Source organism: Callospermophilus lateralis, chromosome 1 (assembly GCF_048772815.1).
Source record: "Callospermophilus lateralis isolate mCalLat2 chromosome 1, mCalLat2.hap1, whole genome shotgun sequence".
NCBI lineage: Eukaryota > Metazoa > Chordata > Mammalia > Rodentia > Sciuridae > Callospermophilus > Callospermophilus lateralis.
Window position 1 is genome coordinate 70,510,281 of NC_135305.1, and position 18,163 is coordinate 70,528,443.

An 18,163-nucleotide genomic window follows, 5' to 3' on the forward strand; every position below is an offset into this window, starting at 1 on the left:
ACATAATATCTTTATTTATTTATCTTTATGTAGTTCTAAGGATACAACCCAGCCCCTCACATGTGCTAGGCAAGTGCTCTATCACTGAGCCATAACCCCAGCCTCTGATAAATTTTCTTGATAAAAGTCCTAAATCAGATATCTGACGTTAAGATATTTTATGATTTATTCCTATTGTGCTCTATTCTTGTTTGTCAGTTCAATACATTTTATGATAAAATAATGTAAAAAGGTTTGTTTATATATTGGAAATCCTATTTCAAAAGAATTATGTATGCATACATATATGTATTCATGTGGAGAAATGATTCTTAGAATCTATAAAAAGATTTTTTACTTAATGAAGCTGATAAAAACTTCTTTAAGTAACATGAGGTGGGGATTTACTCTTATTTACTTTAGGAAAAAAATGAGAAGAAATCAAGAAGCAATGGGATTATGTAACAGAAATTATGACAAAATCAATTTAGTAACATTACTTGCTATTGAGATAAAATAAAAAAATGAGAGCACATAAAACTTCCATATAGTTTTAGTCAGGACAAAAATCAATTGAAAACTTTGAAAAACAAGAGATAAAACAAGGAACATATGGGTGCTTATGAAAACCTCTGAAGGAAATGTTACATTTTTATTGACATTAAAAACAATCTAGAAAAAAAAAGTTCAGAAAAATCACGTTACATTACAAGTAGTTATGATTAGAATAAAACATTTAACCATTAGTTTTCATTCTTGTTTCCCCCCCCCCTTTTTTTTTTTTTTAGACAGGATCTTGCTGTTGTTGCCAAGGCTGGCCTCAACTCAGGGGCTTAGGTGATCCTCTAGTCACAATCTCCTGAGCATCTGGGACTATAGGCATACACCACTGTGTCTCGTTCTTTCTTTCTAGAAATAATGTTTTATAAGTCATGCTTTTATATTTGACCACTAAATAAATTTATCATGCAAATTACAATGTTTTGAGAAAGTGATTTTCAATTTTTTTTAAAAAACATTTTCTGCTGACCACAAACTAGGTGTATAATGGTCTTCTAGAGTCATAATTTTATCTGGAACTCAGCCTACCTGGATTGGTATAAAGCTGGCTTTCCACAGTTTTGCCAATGCACTGCAGCTTAATGGCCTGCAGGGAATCATCCACATGCATGATGGTGGGCAGGCTACCCAGGGTGTCCTGCACCAAGTTGGCTACTTCCCGAACATCGAAGAGCTTCAGCAGCTCTGAGTACACTGCTGGGAAGGAACTCAGAAACACAGCCTTGAAGAGAAGAGAAATTTAAATCAATTCCCTGATAAATCACGAGAACTGTGACAGTATTTTAAAATAGAAGGAACATGAATACAAAATATTTCTGTTACCAAAACTAAAAAGGAAAAATTTGAAAAGAAAAGATCTGTGACAGAAGAAAGTTTTTAGGAATATGCAAAGAAACAACACAATAAAAACTAAGAGAATCTAAAAATCACATTAGCAAAATGATTGGCAAAATCCCCACAGAATCAGTAAAAGATAACGTGACAGAAGAGAATGAATGCATTACTAAGACCTGGATTGCAGTCACTTGGATTTCATTCTGTTTTGGCAAAGCTTTCTGAAATGGACATTTTAATCTCATTTATCTCTAAGAGGCTGAACATATCGATTCCCTAAAACATTCAATTTATGATTTAAGAGAAAACACAGGGCAGGGCAGAAAGCTCAGGTTAAATAAAGTACTAACTTGTTTTCTAATCAACACTGTGACTTTGGAAAGTCATTTTAGTTTTACCACTTGTAAAATAAAAAAGATCATTGAACAATCTCTTGCATCACTTCATGATCTATTATAAACCAAAAAGTGTATGTAAAGACTAAGAACAATTATTTTTTTGGTCAATAAAGGAAGCTTATGATCATTTTATATGGAAAAAATGGATGCCAATGTCAACTCCTGAGAGACATAACTTAAAAAATCGGGCTACGACTGAACATCAAAACAAACTCAGCTCTTGTAAATTCCATAAACAGAGAGCAATGGAAGGAGCAGTCAATCAGCCTCAACTGCAGTCAGTGAGGGAAGCGGGCACAGGTTTCCACTATATTGAGCCTACAGGGCTCACTGGCTGCCCAGCCAGGGAAAGTCAACGCCATGGAAACTGAGTGCTGTCTACATGTGCTGATGATTCAAATTCAAAGAGCTAACGATTATGCTCTTGACTCTTAAAAATTATAATTTACTTCTTACTTAAAGTCAATAACTTGGTAATCTCTGTTAAAGACTATATTTATATAACTTTCAATGTACTCTGCAAAGAGCTGAGTCATATGAATGAAGTAAAATACAAGTGAAATGAAATAAAATGAGCCTAGTTTTCGGATTACTAAAACATCAAATAAGTTGATTTTCTTCATGTACCCTTTAATTTATCCCTTAATTCTTTATTTACATCTTTTTTACTTCAAAAAAGTATCTGACTATGTAAGATACATATGTAATAAGACTATTAAAAAGGATAAAGAAACAAAGACTTTATGACAAGGACTGAAAGAAGTACTAGGGCAAGCTAAGAGTTTTTACTGAAAATAAAAATAAGAGTACAATTTAGTTTTGACCTTCCTGGTGGCCAAGACAAATAGGGAAAAATAATCAGCAGGAATTTACAGTGATATATTGGGCCTTTAAACCTTCTGTCATTCCTTTTCTTTTCCAGGAGATCCTGGAGCAGGGGTCTGTCTGTGGAATGGGAAACCAAAAACCTTTGCTACCCCAGTGAGTTGGCCCTTGGTACTGCCCAAGGCAGAGGTACCCAGGAAAGTGTCATTGCAGAGCTGCGCTGTGGCCATGACATTAAATGAACCTCCTTACTATGACCAGAACAGACAGATGTGGGGCTGCTGTCCACCGATCCAATCTGAGAGATTGCTGGGATGGCTCCTCTGTCTCAAAGGAGTAGACTTTGCCCTGAGTTGTAACCATGGAAGAAATGCAAAACTGATCAAGAAAACTGCATTTCTATCTTGAAGGCAGCCTGATAGAAAAACCAAGGCCATGAATATCCTTGGTTCTGGATGTAGTAGAGAGAATTCAAAGAAAACCCCCAATGACCTTTGTTCCCACTGTTCTTACAATTATATTATGCTATAAGGCAAATGGGATTTTGCAGATGTAATGACGGTTACTAATCAGTTGGCATTAAAATATCGATTATATAGATGTACCTAACCTAATCACAAACCTTTAAAACAGAGTTTACTCTGGCTGGTAGCAGAAGCAATCAGAGAGATTCAAAGCATGAAAAGGATTCAGCGTAAGTTTGCTGGCTTTGAAGATGGAGAAGGCACATGTTGAAGAATGCCAGTGGTTCTAGAAGCCAAGAGTATCACCCATGCCCCAGCTCACAGCCATCAAGGGAAGTGGACCTCAGTCTTGCAAACACAAGGAAATATTTCTGCCAACAGCCTAAAAAAATTCTGAGAGCATATTCTTTTCCGAAGCCGCCAGATAAGACATCAAAGCCAATTCCTTGATTTTAGCTTTGGGAGACCTTCAGCAAAGAACTCAATGAACTCTGCCCAGACATCCAATCTTCAGAATTGTGACCCCATAAAAGAGCATTATTTAAAGTCATTAAACTGTGGTCATTTGAAATTCAACAACAGAAAAGGGTCACACTGAATCAATCAGATGAATGACACCCTGCTTTTGTGAAGAAAGGTGTGGGATCACAAGGAAACCTGATATGGAAAGAAGTATGGCCTTCCCCTTCCTCCCCAAATATAGAGGGCCATGCACTCATTAAAAAACTCACCACTCTAGGGTGTTGGGGTGGTGGCTCAGCGGTAGAGTGCTGGCCTAGCATGTGTGAGGTACTGGATTAGATTCTCAGCACCGCATATAAATAAATAAAATAAAGGTCCATTGACAACTAAAAAATATTAAAAAAAACTCACCAATCTATCATTTTATATGAGCTTTTTCTTAGCATCAAACTAAAAAGAAAATTATTACATCAAAATTTAGGGGTAAAGGATACTGTACAAAACAATAAAGAATGACTTCCGAAAAATTTATAAAGACATTCAGAAGCCTTGCACATATTTTGTATATTATCTCTTGATTAGGAAAAAATCAAATATGATTATGTTTTGGGAGTTGGCTTTATGTCTTATCTGAGAGTTAAGGGAAAAAATCAAATATGATTATATATTTATTTATTTATTTTGTTACAGGGATTGAACCCAGAGCACTTAACTACTGAGCCACATCCCCAGCCCTTTTAAAAATATTTTATTAGAGATAGTGTCTCACTAAGCTGCTGAGGCTGGCTTTGAACTCGTGAGCCTCCTGCTTCAACCTCCCGAGTTGCTGGGATTACAGGCATGTATCATTGCGCACAGTTCAAATACAATTCTTGAAAGGTGCCAAAGTTGTTTCTCAAACTTGGTTGTGGATAGAATGTCAATAACCAAGAGCAATAGAAGTCAGTGTGTTACAAAAATAAAAGCAGAACTACTCTCCCTGCAGTACCACAGTGGCCCGAGTCACCTTATGGGGATGGTTAGGGTTCAATAGAAATACAACTAAGGTAAAGAAATATTTCTGTAGCTTTAAAGGGGGTTAGAAATCTCTAGAATGCCTAGGAAGTGAGAACCCATGAATTAAGGTTACTCTTAAGAGTAAGAAAATATTTTTCAGGTTCAAATTAGGCAAACTTTGTCTCTGAAACCAGTAAAGAGAAATCTTAGGATGAAAACTCAAGTTATGAATAGCTTTTGTAGAAACAGAAACATGATGGGAACTCTAAAGGAACATGTGGTTAGCCCGCTGGATTATGCTTCTCAAATATCGTCTACGTCAAGTAGAGTTTGGTTACTGGGCATTTGATGCTGAGGTCTCTGGCAAGTTCCTGAAGTGCAGTGATTGTGCTGTTGACTAGAGAGGCCAAGATGACATTTAAAAGAGCCTGTGTTGTATCCTTGCCCAGATGGAAGATGAGTCCATCACTGTACAGAAGACAATGTGACAAGAATAGCAATAAACTGTCAGAAAAAGCACAGCTCTATCATCACAGGACTGGTATACTTCTGCTGTTTTTGCTATCATATACTATGCCTTCCAAATGCCCCATGTCACCAAATTGTGTCAAAACCATTAAGGATCTAGCTTGATCTCATCTCCCTTGATATGTGCTCAAGGATTAAAAGTCTCTGGTCTCTAGAGGATGAACAGAGCCTGCTTCTTCTGACACATTTGAAATCAAGTCATTAGAATTAGAAGTACATAAGACGGATTGAGAAAGTATAGAGAAAGATATTCAGAATTATCTCCTGAAACACGTACAAGGCCATGCTATTTGGAAAGCAGATGGATCCTGTTCTAAAACAAAAAACAAAAAGCAATATGTTAGGCTACACCTGGTAAGAGAACCTGGCAGCATGAACTCAGCTCTGGTCTTACACGTTCAGTCCCAGGATGATTACAGTCAAGTTAAATAAAACAAAACAAAACAACATGCAGTTTAGTGAAGTCCAATATAATGATTCTCAATAGATGAAAATGCAGTACCAGGCTTGGGGGAAAGAACTGCAATAGACTGGCTCTCTTACAATTCCTCCCCTGAGGCTGATGGTGATGTGCCTGACCAGCAGGATGTATCCTGGTAACTGAAACAAGGAGCAGGCAACCAACAGCCCCTCTAAGCAGAGGGAAGGGCTGGGAAAGGCAATCTAGGGAAGGCTGGTGCTCAGAGCTGGGGATGCTTAAGTCTATTCACAATGATGATCAGACTACAAATATGAACCGTGGAGCTGTGGATTTCTGGTGGAGAATTTCAGTCATGCTGCTGTGTAAAACAACAACAACAACAAAACAAAAAAAAAGAAAACCCAGATCACATTCACAGTTTTCCTCCATTCAGCAGAGGTGGAAAAAAATTACCTGCGACTGAGATAATGCTCCAGATCCTTTGCTCTCTTGTGAAAGAAAGAAACGGACGGACATAAGGAGCTCCTGAATGCAGCAGCGGAATTCCTCTTCATTTTGCCCACCAGTGGCAAGGGAAAAGAGCCTTCGGGACTGAACTATGTATTTAAAAATGTATTCTTGTGCCTGAAAAGGAAAAGTTTAAAAAGTTAGCTTCAAAGGAGGTCAAGAGTATTTATGTAACTGTGACACAGCATAAAAAGCATGGTACAGTATTAGACTTTTCAACTACTGACTTAAACACCAAGGTCCTGTGAGATTTTTAAATGTATTTAAATGTATTTTTCTGATGCCTAATAAATGTACAGAAAATTTAAAATGTTTTATAATTCTGAACGAATGCTGAATTCATGGATGCTGAATATTTTTGATCCTCATATGGCTTTTTAGATTTGGTCCATGAAGAGATACCTGATTTTCAAAAGTGATTTTGGAACTTAGTGAGGCAATAAGCAACTTAGACCCTGTCTCAAAATAAAAATAAAAAGGGCTGGGGATGTGGTTCAGTGGTAAAGCAGCCCTGGGTTCAATTCCTGATAACAAAAAAAAGTGATTTTGCTTTGGTAGGTACTCTTGTCACTTGGCATTTTACCTTCAAGCAGACCAAAATGAAAAATTCGTAATGATTACAATGCTTGTTTCAAAAAATGAATACTTTCCCTATAATACATAGGATGATACTCAACAGAAGACTACCAGGGCGGGGCCTAGACCACTAAGAATTTGTATTGTCCTTGAACATGAATCAGATATTAGTATCTCCAAATACAAAGGAACATATAAGGCCCAGAGACAGGAACAGCATCAACCATGAGACCCAGTAAAGCCTCAGGTTTCCTTACTGTGATCCTTGCTCAACAACCCTATTCTCTCTTAAAATTTAAGATGCATGATTCTCAGATGGTCTCTGTCAGGTGGATAGAAACAAGAGCCAGGAACTTCTAAGCTTAACTGCTCATGTGCAGTCTTCTTTCATAGGCTCTTTCCCCCTGACACTCAGGCATTTGACTTCAAGTTTCTAGGAGGCCAGAGAGGCAAGGATTCAATCCTGACCAGGTTCCAGTGGACAAGCCTGGCAAAGTCCCTTTTGAATTTCATCAGCTCTGGAGCAGCATAAACTGATTAAGATCCTTGAATTGGAATGGCAGTAACATATCATCACCAATTACTGTCTGTGTAGAGGAGACCAATTAGTTTAAGCATCACCGTGCCACAGCTTTGTTAGAATATGTTATCTGTTTTCAACAGCATGCTATTACCTTCAGCACCTCCTGGATATGCTCTTGCCGCTCTGCTTCTGTTATCCTGTCCACATACCACTTGAGAACTTTGATGAGATCTCTAAAATACAGGGAGAAATGTGCACAAAGTAGAATTGGTTGAACTTTCAATGAAATGCCAATAAACCTGATATGTGCATCATGAGGAATCTTCTTTCCTGTGAGGTTCATAGTTTTCTGTCAATTTGCTATATAATATTTTACTAAGCCTGAAGATCAATGTCACTACCCCTTTTTGAAGCTAAAGAGAGAAAATATGCTGTCTCCCCTTGAAATTCCCCTTAATCTGAACATATTCCATTGCCCACCCTGTTTCTGGCAAAGCTCTCTCAAAGGAGTGAACACAAATACTGGAGAAAAGGATTCTGGCCAAGCAAGCGGCTGGAAGTAGGGATGTTGTAGTCAACCCTGAACAACTGCTAGCTGGGATTTCTTCCCCACTGATCACATGAGCAGATAGATGGATTACCCTTCAGCTGCAAGCAAAAGAGAATAAAAGCAATACCTGAAACTCTAAGCTACACCCCCATGGATTTCTCATGCCATGAAAAAAATAATAAGTCCTATTGCTAAAGTGCACCTTAGAAAATGCTTCTAGAGGAGCAAAGTAGATTTAGCTTTAAGAAACAAAAAATTTCTTATTCCCACATCCCCTGCCTTCCCCTCCTTTCACTTCCCTCTATACTAATCTAAGGTAACACTATTTTTTTTTTGTATTACAATTCTTTTTTTTTTAAAGAGAGAGAGAGAGAGAGAGAGAGAGAGAGAGAGAGAGAGAGAGAGAGAGAGAGAATTTTTTAATATTTATTTTATTTTTTTTTAGTTTTCGGCAGACACAACATCCTTGTTTGTATGTGGTGCTGAGGATCGAACCTGGGCCGCATGCATGCCAGGCGAGCGCACTACTGCTTGAGCCACATCCCCAGCTCATTTTACAATTCTTAATACACATATATACCATAATTTTTGTATCTCTGTTTGTATATAAAGTATGTTGATAAGATAGTAGAATGAAACAGACATTATTACTTTATGTATGTATGTGACTGATTGACCAAGTGATTCTACCATATGTATAATCAGAAAAATGAGAAATTATATCCCTTCTATGTATGATATATGAAAGTATATAAGTGCATTCTACTGTCATGTATAACTAATTAAAACAAAAAAATTTAAAAAAAAGAAACAAAAAATTTTAAAAAGCAAAACAACAACCTAGGACACTTAAGATTACATTCTTGCCACATTCAACTTTGGTCAGTTCTTAATTTCTTGAAACAATTCACACAACTATTTTTTTTTATGATAAAAATTGTATACTAAGAGTTTGCTAGCTGGATTCATTTAGATAATCCTAATTTTGCTGGCAATATTCAAAGCATCGTAATCAACAGCCTCTTGAAAATATGCCTTTTTTCTGAACTCCATTAGGACTGATGGGATATTGACCTTGGTCATATCAATGCCAGAGAGCCATTTCACAGTCAGTTGATGCTTTTCAGCCTTGACTTCCACAGTGAACACAGGTGTGTGTCTTTATCTTCCTCATAGCCAACTCAGTGGTCAGGGAGAACTTCATGATGCCAGCATGGTCAAGCATGTTTCTTTTGGGGACACTCTTTTGAAGGTACGTGGGCTGCCTCTGGAGCTACAGTGTCTTGGACTGTAGGAGGTGGGTAATGTGTGGGTCTTTTCTTTTCATGTGGCTGTGGATGCCTTTTAGCATAACCTTCTTGGCCTTCAAAGCCTTTCTTTTGGCTTTTTCTGGGAGGGGCAACAGCTTCTTTTTTAACCTTTGTTGCCATTTTAGAGAAAAGATCACACAGGAATTTTTGTATTGGTCAGAAAAGAATATCCGGACATGCTAGGAGGTAGATGCTGCAGGAAGTGCTATTTTAAAGATGTCAGCAAATTCCCAACCACCTACAGCTTGAGAAGATTGCACAGGCCTTATCTGTCTTGTGAGGACTGGTTATCTTGCTTTTCTGGCCAACTTGAAATATTAGAAATTATACTCTTGTCTTCTATCTTCCAATGACAATTTCAGTGAGAAGCACTGACCTCCTCATACTGGGACCCAAATTGTTAGGTTGAGCAGGCCAACGTTTCAAAACTATTCCTGTTGTTACATTTCACCTTAGCAGTAAATCACCCTGATAGAGGGTAAAGTCTTACAAAAATACCTTAGTTTATTGAAATTTTGGAGACCTAAGTATAACATGTCATTGTCAGAAATACTCAAGCTGATCAAATACTTATGTGATTACTTACTACCTTTATAGGTCACTTAGATTGGGAGGCAGGTAAAAATCTGCTCCCAGGATCTTTGAGTTCACCTTTGGGAACTGGTGAATTGTATATGTACGTGCCCACAGGTGCTGAAGGTTTGAGGTAGAAATGTGGACAGCAAAGCAATGACAGCACTGGAGCGAGGAAACAGAACTAACTTCAGGGTTATATTTAAACAGGGCCCAAAACTAGAAAGGTGTTATTTATAGGATTGAAAGAGAGAAGCGGTTGCCTTCTGGCAACTGTCAACTAAGCTTCCTGGGAGAAGGCACCAGCTAAGCACTATTCATTCACTCTAAGCCTTACTTGCATTATCCAAGTTGGTGGGAAATGAGGAACAGTTAAAATGGCAGCAACCATCAAAGGGTAGATTCCAGAAACTAAATGACTTGAGGCCAGAGACCAAATAGCACTTCCTGCAGCATCTACCTCCTAGCATGTCCAGATATTCTTTTCTGACCAACACAAAAATTCCTGTTTTATCAGAACAAAATAGCTCTAGTATGAAGTAGGCACTCGGTAAATATTAACAACTGAATGAATGAATGCTTTCAAGCAGGTACGAAGGCAAAGATTGTCTTCCTTTCCATATCTCTTTCTTCAAGATAATCTTCAGGGTCAGTGATGCACACCTGTAATCCCAGCAACTCGGGAGGCTGAGGCAAGAGGATCACAAGTTCAATACCAACCTCACCAAATTAGCAAGGCCCTGGGATTTAGGGACACCTTGTCTCTAAATAAAAAATAAAAAGGGATGGGGATGTGGCTCAATGGTTAAGTGACCCTGGATTCAATCCTAGTACCCCCCCCCCCCAAAAAAGGATATACATGATCATCAGGGAATGCAGTGATTAAATGAGGCCTTGAAATGAAATAACCAGACATTTTTTACTAAAGAACATCAAGTTAAATAGAGACAAGAAGAAAATACTTTATATTTTAGGTCTCAGAGATAGAATTCAGGAAGTTCTTTTTTTTTTTTCTGCTTTCAACCAAAATCACTCCTAGCCATTAAAGAAGGGTGTGTGAGGAGGGAAGATATTGTCTCAAGAGGCACTTCAGTTGTTGTGCTTCATTTCTTCCTGCACCCCCTTTAAATGTTCCTATACAGCTGCTTCTGCTTAGACAAGCTCAAAAGGAACTGCTTCTAAACGAATTACAAGATAAACGGCTTTACCTGTACGCGAGGGCCCCAGCAAAATGACTCTCAATGTAAGTGTCCATTACAGGTTTAAAGTGGTGAAATTTGCTATCTTGTAGCAAATTTATTATGTGAACCTAAAAAAAAAAAAAAAAAAAAAAAAAAAAAAATTGAGCTTCTTAAAACCAAATGCAGATTGAGATTTTTTTTTGTTCCTTTAAAAATAAACACATTGTCAACTGCATATCTCTAAAACAGCCTCATGAAAGTCAAGACTGAGAGATATAATCGTTAGAATATAATTGAGTGAATTTGAACTTACCAAAGAATCAAACACTTTAGACCCATATTTCTGGGAATTTTCATCTAAAATTCCAAATAGGGTATCCAGTGTATCTTGCAGAAACTGTCGGATAAAGAAGTAGTAAGTGAATGAATAAAATACTATTTGTGCTTCCCCTCCAAGTGTTCTTTATTCTGTACGTTTCCAAGATGGGTAATGAAATAACATGTACCTTTACTATCTCTGAGCCATCGATTTCTTTTAATTTAGAGAGACAGCCTGTGATCTTGTCTGGATGGGTTCTCCATTTCAAAAGATCAAGCATATCACCTTTTCAAATAAAAAAAGGAAGATTAATTGCCTTTATAGAGAATAGTGATAAAAGTTGAGTTCTTAAACATGTTGCTTGCCCCTCCTAGCCATTTAAGTTGCAGGCATCTCCAGGATAGCATTTATTTCAGTGTATTCTAATTATTCCTCCCTGCTCCTACTTAACCCTTTAGTTTTCAGGTTGGATGCTGCTTCCAAGAAGCCTTTTCTGAGATCCCTAGCTAACCATCTCTTGTATGTGCTCCACCTCACAGTAACTCCTATCTTACCATCACAGTTGTATGTTAATGCCCCAAACTGACCATAAGCATCAATATAAAATAGAGCTAAGCTTGGCCCTATGGTACTCCCAATAGCAAGAACAGAGTAGGTATCTGACTGACAAATGTTAGTTGAATAAGTTGTGCCTCTTCCTAGTAAGATAGGAATTTCTTGGGGGCTGAGAACCTCCTTTATTTATGTTTGTATCTCCAAACATGAATACTCCACTTAGCACCCAACTTTGCCTAGATCAAAGGTCTTCTTGATGGACAAAGTGACCCAAACCCTGCAGGACTAAAAGCCCAGTGTTCTCAGACATGAGAGTGCCAGTTCCTAGATTTCATAGGCTATCTTCTGCCCCGGATTCTGGGTAAGCACAGTGCCCTGCTCTACAACTGCCTTCTCTTCTGAAACTACCTGTGGGCCCTGAGCCCTGCAAGCCCAGCAGGGATGGCTTCCAGGCTCAGCAGGGTTGAGAGAGAAGCCTGGAGGGATTTTCCAGGTGGCATAGTGAGAAATTCACTTCAAAGCACTTGTTTCAGAAGAAACTCAAATGGGACTTGCTGAGAGACAAAAAGACTAACAACGAATCAAAAAATCCTAAACCTCACAAAAATCAAGAAAGTAGTTGAGAAGGAAAATACAAATTGAACAGAAATGTGAAAAATCTTAACAGGAAAGAGAAACAACTTCACCAAAGACAGATGAGAGAAAAATCTTCATAAAAGATTTTAGTAAGAAGTTTGCTACAAGTGGAGCATCTCTAATCTGAAAATTCAAAATCTGAAAATACTACAAAATTCAAAACTTTTGAGCACCAACATGATGCCATAAGTGGCAATCCACGTAAGTTGTGGGTCACTTAAGTTGTGACCTCCTGTGATAGATCATAGCCAAAATGCTGGACCACTAAAAATACTGTGTATAATTACCACTAGCTTATATATACAAGGTACACATGAAACTTAAATAAATTCTGTGTTTGGACTTGGGTCTCATCCCCAAGATATCTTATGGATATGTAAATATTTTAAAATATAAAAAAAATCCTAATATCTGAAATAATTTTAGTCCCAAGCATATCAGACAAGGAATACTCAACGTGTACTAAATAGGAATGTGTATCTACAACAGTGAAGTACTTCTGCTTAGAAGTACTTCAACCAGGAATAAACCTCAGAGTGAGCACTGAGAACCTGTACTAAATAGGAATGTGTATCTACAACAGTGAATAGGAAAAAGAAGAAATATTTGAAATACCAATTTTGAACTAGATTTATGATGTTTTCTAACCAAAAAAATCCTGAAAATGTTTAATATTACTTTCTAACTCAGATATCCTGAGGATATTATTGAAACCTTTTAAAAATGGATTGGCTTTATTTAGAATATCAGATAGTTCCACAGAGAGACCCACAATGGTTTACAGAGACAGGGCTCTATTATTCTCCTAGTTTGCTTCCTTCTTCTTCCTCCTTTCTTCTTCTCCCATCTAATTTCAGGATGCCTCCCATTCCTAATATCTTCTCTTTTAAAAACTCCTATTACATTTCCCCTGCCATTCACTCCTCATTTCCCACCCCATCCCATCCCACTCTCACTCCTTCCCCTGGCTCTCTTTCCCTTCCCCTTCAAGTGAAGCAGTTGCTGTGTAGTTCAGGGCTCTGTCCAATGTAAGGAGGTGACTCTGCTGGTCATACAGTGGCATCCCCAGAGGCAGTAAACCCGAGATTTACTTAATGCCTTCTAATCACTGAGGATTAGGAGCCTCATGAACAGAGCTTGACAACCAACTATAGTGGTTCAGACAATCCCATTGGGACTGCTCTTAAAGGAGCACATGAAAGCACACAGCAGTTATATCTATATGAACACAATTGTGTATTCAAGTACTCAAAGTTAAGGCAAACTGTCACCTCCTAGGTCTGTTTTAATCATATGAAGATAAGTTAGCTACACATGAGAAACAATGATCTGAAAATATGGATTTCATATATTCCATTTAAGAAGCATTTACTAAGTATACTATAAGAGCTATAAAATATGAGGATGACATAACCCCACTCCTGCTTAAAATCTCTACTTCTGGCAATCACTGATTTCCAGCGCAATGTCCTGGCCTTGGCACATTATCCATGCACAATACTGGATACTACACAGAGAGTGCAGATAGACCTTAATGAATTCTGAAATGCAAATCTGCTCTAAGAAAATGCTTCTAGGGACTGAATCACTTGTTAAATGTCCAATTGTAGTAGAAATGTGATGTGTATATTTTTTTGAGTGAAGCAAAATGAATACATATCAATTTAATTCTAATTTGGAACTGGATTACTTCTACACAGAGATGTGTGTCCAGCATGTAAATTTTAGAAAGATCAACTGACTTCCTTCTCCCTTCTCATCTCTTAAAGCATGCTATTCATTTCCTGGCTCATTTTGAGCTGTCTTACATTGACAAGGTTAATCAAAGTCAAAATGATAATCAGCCTCCAAAAATGAGCCAGACATTGCATGGAATTCTGATCCAGCTTCTGTATAGTGAGATGTTTAATAGAATGGTTTCATGAATAGTTTATTTTCTAAATTTACCTGGAAATGTTTTCTTCTTTTGCAAAGGAGCAACTTCTAATTTTTAGCACTTGGTTCTCCCTTTCTTATGTTCTTAACTCTGCCTAACATCCTAAATCCTTGAACTAGAACAAATTCAGGAAGCAAGGCCAAATAGGTTGATGTCAGTGACTCTACTGTTAGGTTTATCTGTATGGAGGGCAGAATAATGCCCCCCCGCAAAGATATCCATATCCGAATTCCTAGAAATTCGACTGTTTACCTTACAGAGCAAGAGAGACTTTACAGATGTGAATAAAAGTCTTATAATAGGGAAGTTATATTGGATTTTCTGGTCAAATGTAATCACCAGGGTCCTATAAACATGGAAGAGGGTAAGAGAGAAATTTGAAGATGCTACTACTGGCTTTAGAAGATGGGGGAAGGCCCAAGAGCTAATACATGCAGGCAGCCTCTGGAAGCTAGAAAAGGTAAGAAAAAGTATTCTCCTCTATCGTGTCCAAACACTTTAATTTTAGCTTAGTAAAACTGATTTTAGATACCTGCTCTCTAAAACTGTAGGGTGATATATTTGTGTTGTTTTAAGCCAACAGGTTTGTAGCAATTGTTATAGCAGCAATGGAACAGTTAACTAACGTGGTCCTAAAATGTTTTACTAGGGATGTTTAGTTAAATGTGAATATGAGCTCTATAACATGTAGGATAAATACAATTTTTTTATTCACTAGGATGAATTTTTTTATATTCATCCTAATCCATGTAGGATGAACATAAATTTTGTCTAAGAGAGTCAGCAACAGGTTAATTTTGTCATCTATATAACCTCCATAGGAGTAGATTGGCCCCATAACAAATACCTGAGGTTTACTTAACGCCTTTTAATCATTGAGTTTTGTCAATAGAGGTTTATTTATTTATTTTAATTGGGGATATGACAACAGGATTTGCATTTTGTTTCATTGTACACAACTGCAGCACAATTTTACATTTCTATGGTTGTACACATTGTAGCATCATACCATATGTACAGTCCTACATGTACCTAGGGTAATGATGTCCATCTCATTTCACCGTCTTTCCTGCCCCCATACCCGCTCCCTGTTCTCCCTCCCCTTTTCCCAAAGTTCCTCCATTTTTCGCATGCCTACCCCGTTCCTCAATGGAGGTTTTATTTAAGTAAACATCATTTACCACTAAATACTGATGAAGTCTAGGACAACTTAACTTGGTGTCTTATTAAAATGCATGCTGAAATTGAGTGGCATTTTAAAAAGTGGTTAATATACTACTATATTTTGCTTCTTTCCTGATACTATGTTCTAAGAGAAGAACTATGCTTCCTTCTACAAAGGATGTGCCATGACACAACAGACAGAAGTAATAACACCTAACAAATGTTCAGGCACAGTGGCGTTCTATGAGACACAATACCTTATTATGAAGTGATTCTCCTCAGTGTAATGAATCTAACTTATTAATATAGCATTTAGGGTACGAGCTAAGAGCCTTATATGACAACCATGAAAAACTGAAAAAAAAATGTTTAATTTACTTCTTTCATTACAGACGATGTTTTCATAACAATTTGCCAAGGAGAAAAGCTTGCTTTATTAATCATAACTTGCTAAACAATCACTGACATAAAAAGTAATGCCAGAGCAGAAAAGCAATATCCATCTAATTAAACAAAAAACACGCTTTATTCTAAAGCCTACAATTAGCACTCTTTATGGAGCTATAAAACAAGACATTAAGGTGATGGTATTTCTTTTTTTTTTTTTTTTTTTTTTTTTGTCTCTTTTAAAAATGCAGCTGGGTTTTAATGATTTGTTTGAGGAGTTGTGTACTTGATTTTCAACACTGGGATAATTTTGAAATCCTTAAATGTCACGTATTCAACAGATCATTGGGTCACCCCTGTTTCCATTTTATTGGAAATCCTAAACAGATCAACAATTTTTCTAGTGCAAAGTTCTTAAATGTAACTGTAGTACTTGCTGAATATTCTTACCAAAATGCATACATGCACTTAGGTACAAAGGCTTTCAAATAACACTGTATCATACATTACCATTTTGTGTGAGTTTTGTGGAACAGAGAAAAGATGTTATCCAAAAAGACTCTTTTGTTGCCTTCATGGCTTGATTATTATTCCCAAGGAAAATGCCCTTGGAAAATGGAAGCTTGAGGTAGCGGGTAGTATCCTGAAGGTTTGTGTTTTCTTCACACTGTTAAAATATTTAAACAAAAAAACAAAAGAGGGGAAAGAGACTTCATTAAGAATTATTGAGTAAAATTTCCATTCCTACCCATTTATGAACAAGGAAACATTCCAAAAAACATTATAAGCAGAATTTGGCTTTTAAGTAAAAGGCAACATAAATGTGTAAAAAGAATTAAGTACAAATTATGGACTCAGATCCATCTGAATTTAAATCCTAGTGCTGTTATTTCCAATGTGAGAGACCTTATCAAGTTACTTAACTGCTCAAGAGTTTCTGTTGTCTTTCTCTGAAACCTCATTATCTTGTCAGAATAATTAGATTACGTAAAGCCTTTAACACAGTCCCGGATACACTGAAAACGCTCAAGAAATCATATTTGCAGTGACCAGAGGATTTTTAAAAAGAATGCTTAAATTTTTCCAACATCTCAGCTGAGTCAGCTGTTAAAGCTGTACTTTGAAAACCAGCAATTAAAGAATAGATATTTCAGATAACCTAATAGTCCCACTATGCAACAGAAATCTCTTCTTCACAAAAAATGCTGGCTAACACATGTAAAAGAAATTACAGATTCAGAAAATATAATATCATATCCCTACTGTAATTATTTCTTCAGTTAAGGACTGCTGTTTACTGCTAAAATCAGCAGGAGAATCCTTGATGAGGACCTGAATGCTCATGTGATGCCAACACATAGATTACTCCCTATTAGCAAGAGGACAACCACAACTGCATGTGGGGGATCGGGCTGTGATCCCACCACCGCAGGCAACACAGGGACACACATCATCTACAATGCATTGTCACCAAAGATGTCTAACCTGGCACCAGAGGAAACACAGGAATGGAGCCACATGCTGAACAACGCTATAGAAAAGCATCAAGACAAACCGGGAGAGTGGTGCCTTCTGCAATAGGCGTGGCCCATCTCTTCAAGTCAGTGTTGTCAACAAAGGGATTGCTCTAGAGTAATCAACACTTCAGAGACAGCCTGGTATAACAGATGGTCCTGGATTTGAACAAGCATGCTGAATTGCCCAAATATTTTTGTGGGTATTTGAAAGTTAAGTTCTAAGTGAGATAAGAATTTAGTGATTGAAAAAAACATTAATTGTTTTTAAAAAAAGTACATTAAAATAAATATATATGCTCGGTTATCATTTATTTTAAAAGTTTATATAGCTAGAAGGATACACACTAAGGGGTTAACGGTTAACATAATCTTAATAATGAGAGTATGGTGTTTTTATCTAATTTTGGTTTATTTGTATGCTGCTTTTTTAATGACAAATTAAAATTTTGAGGAAAAAAAAATGTTGTAGCTGGGTACTGTGGTGCATGCCTGTAATACCAGTGGCTGGAGAGGCTGAGATAGGAGAGTGCAAGTTTAAAGCCAGCCTCAGCAATAGCAAAGTGCTAAGCAACTCAGTGGGACCCTGTCTCTAATAAAAATACAAAATTGGGCTGGGGATATGGCTCAGTGGTTGAGTGCCCCTGAGTTCAATCCCTGGTACCCACCAAAAAAAAAAAAAAAAAAAGTTTTAACAGACATATACCTGCTTGAGCCTAGCCTCTTTGGGGCATAAATTCCTCCCTTCCTTCCTCCCTCCCTTCCTCCCTTCCTCCCTTCCTCCCTTCCTCCCATCCTCCCATCCTTCCTTCTGTCCTTTCTTCCTCCCCCTTCCCTTCCCTTCCCTCCCTTTCCTTTCTTTTCTTTTTTTTTTTGAATATCTATTTTCCAGTTGTAGTTGAACATAAAAACCTTTATTTTATTTATTTATTTTATGTGATGCTGAGGATTGAACTCAGGGCCT

General features: G+C 37.3%; 1 protein-coding gene across 1 annotated transcript in view; it reads right to left on the reverse strand.

Moving 5' to 3' along the window:
• Dock4 (dedicator of cytokinesis 4) overlaps positions 1-18,163 on the reverse strand; it is a 445,040-nt gene that overhangs the window by 132,158 nt on the left and 294,719 nt on the right. The window contains exons 17-23 of the mRNA XM_076835166.2: positions 16,196-16,352; positions 11,195-11,292; positions 11,002-11,085; positions 10,716-10,816; positions 7,226-7,307; positions 5,922-6,092; positions 1,069-1,261 (exon numbers count right to left, since the gene is read on the reverse strand). Coding sequence (XP_076691281.1) covers positions 1,069-1,261; positions 5,922-6,092; positions 7,226-7,307; positions 10,716-10,816; positions 11,002-11,085; positions 11,195-11,292; positions 16,196-16,352 — 886 coding nt within the window. The remainder of the gene's footprint in view (positions 1-1,068; positions 1,262-5,921; positions 6,093-7,225; positions 7,308-10,715; positions 10,817-11,001; positions 11,086-11,194; positions 11,293-16,195; positions 16,353-18,163) is intronic.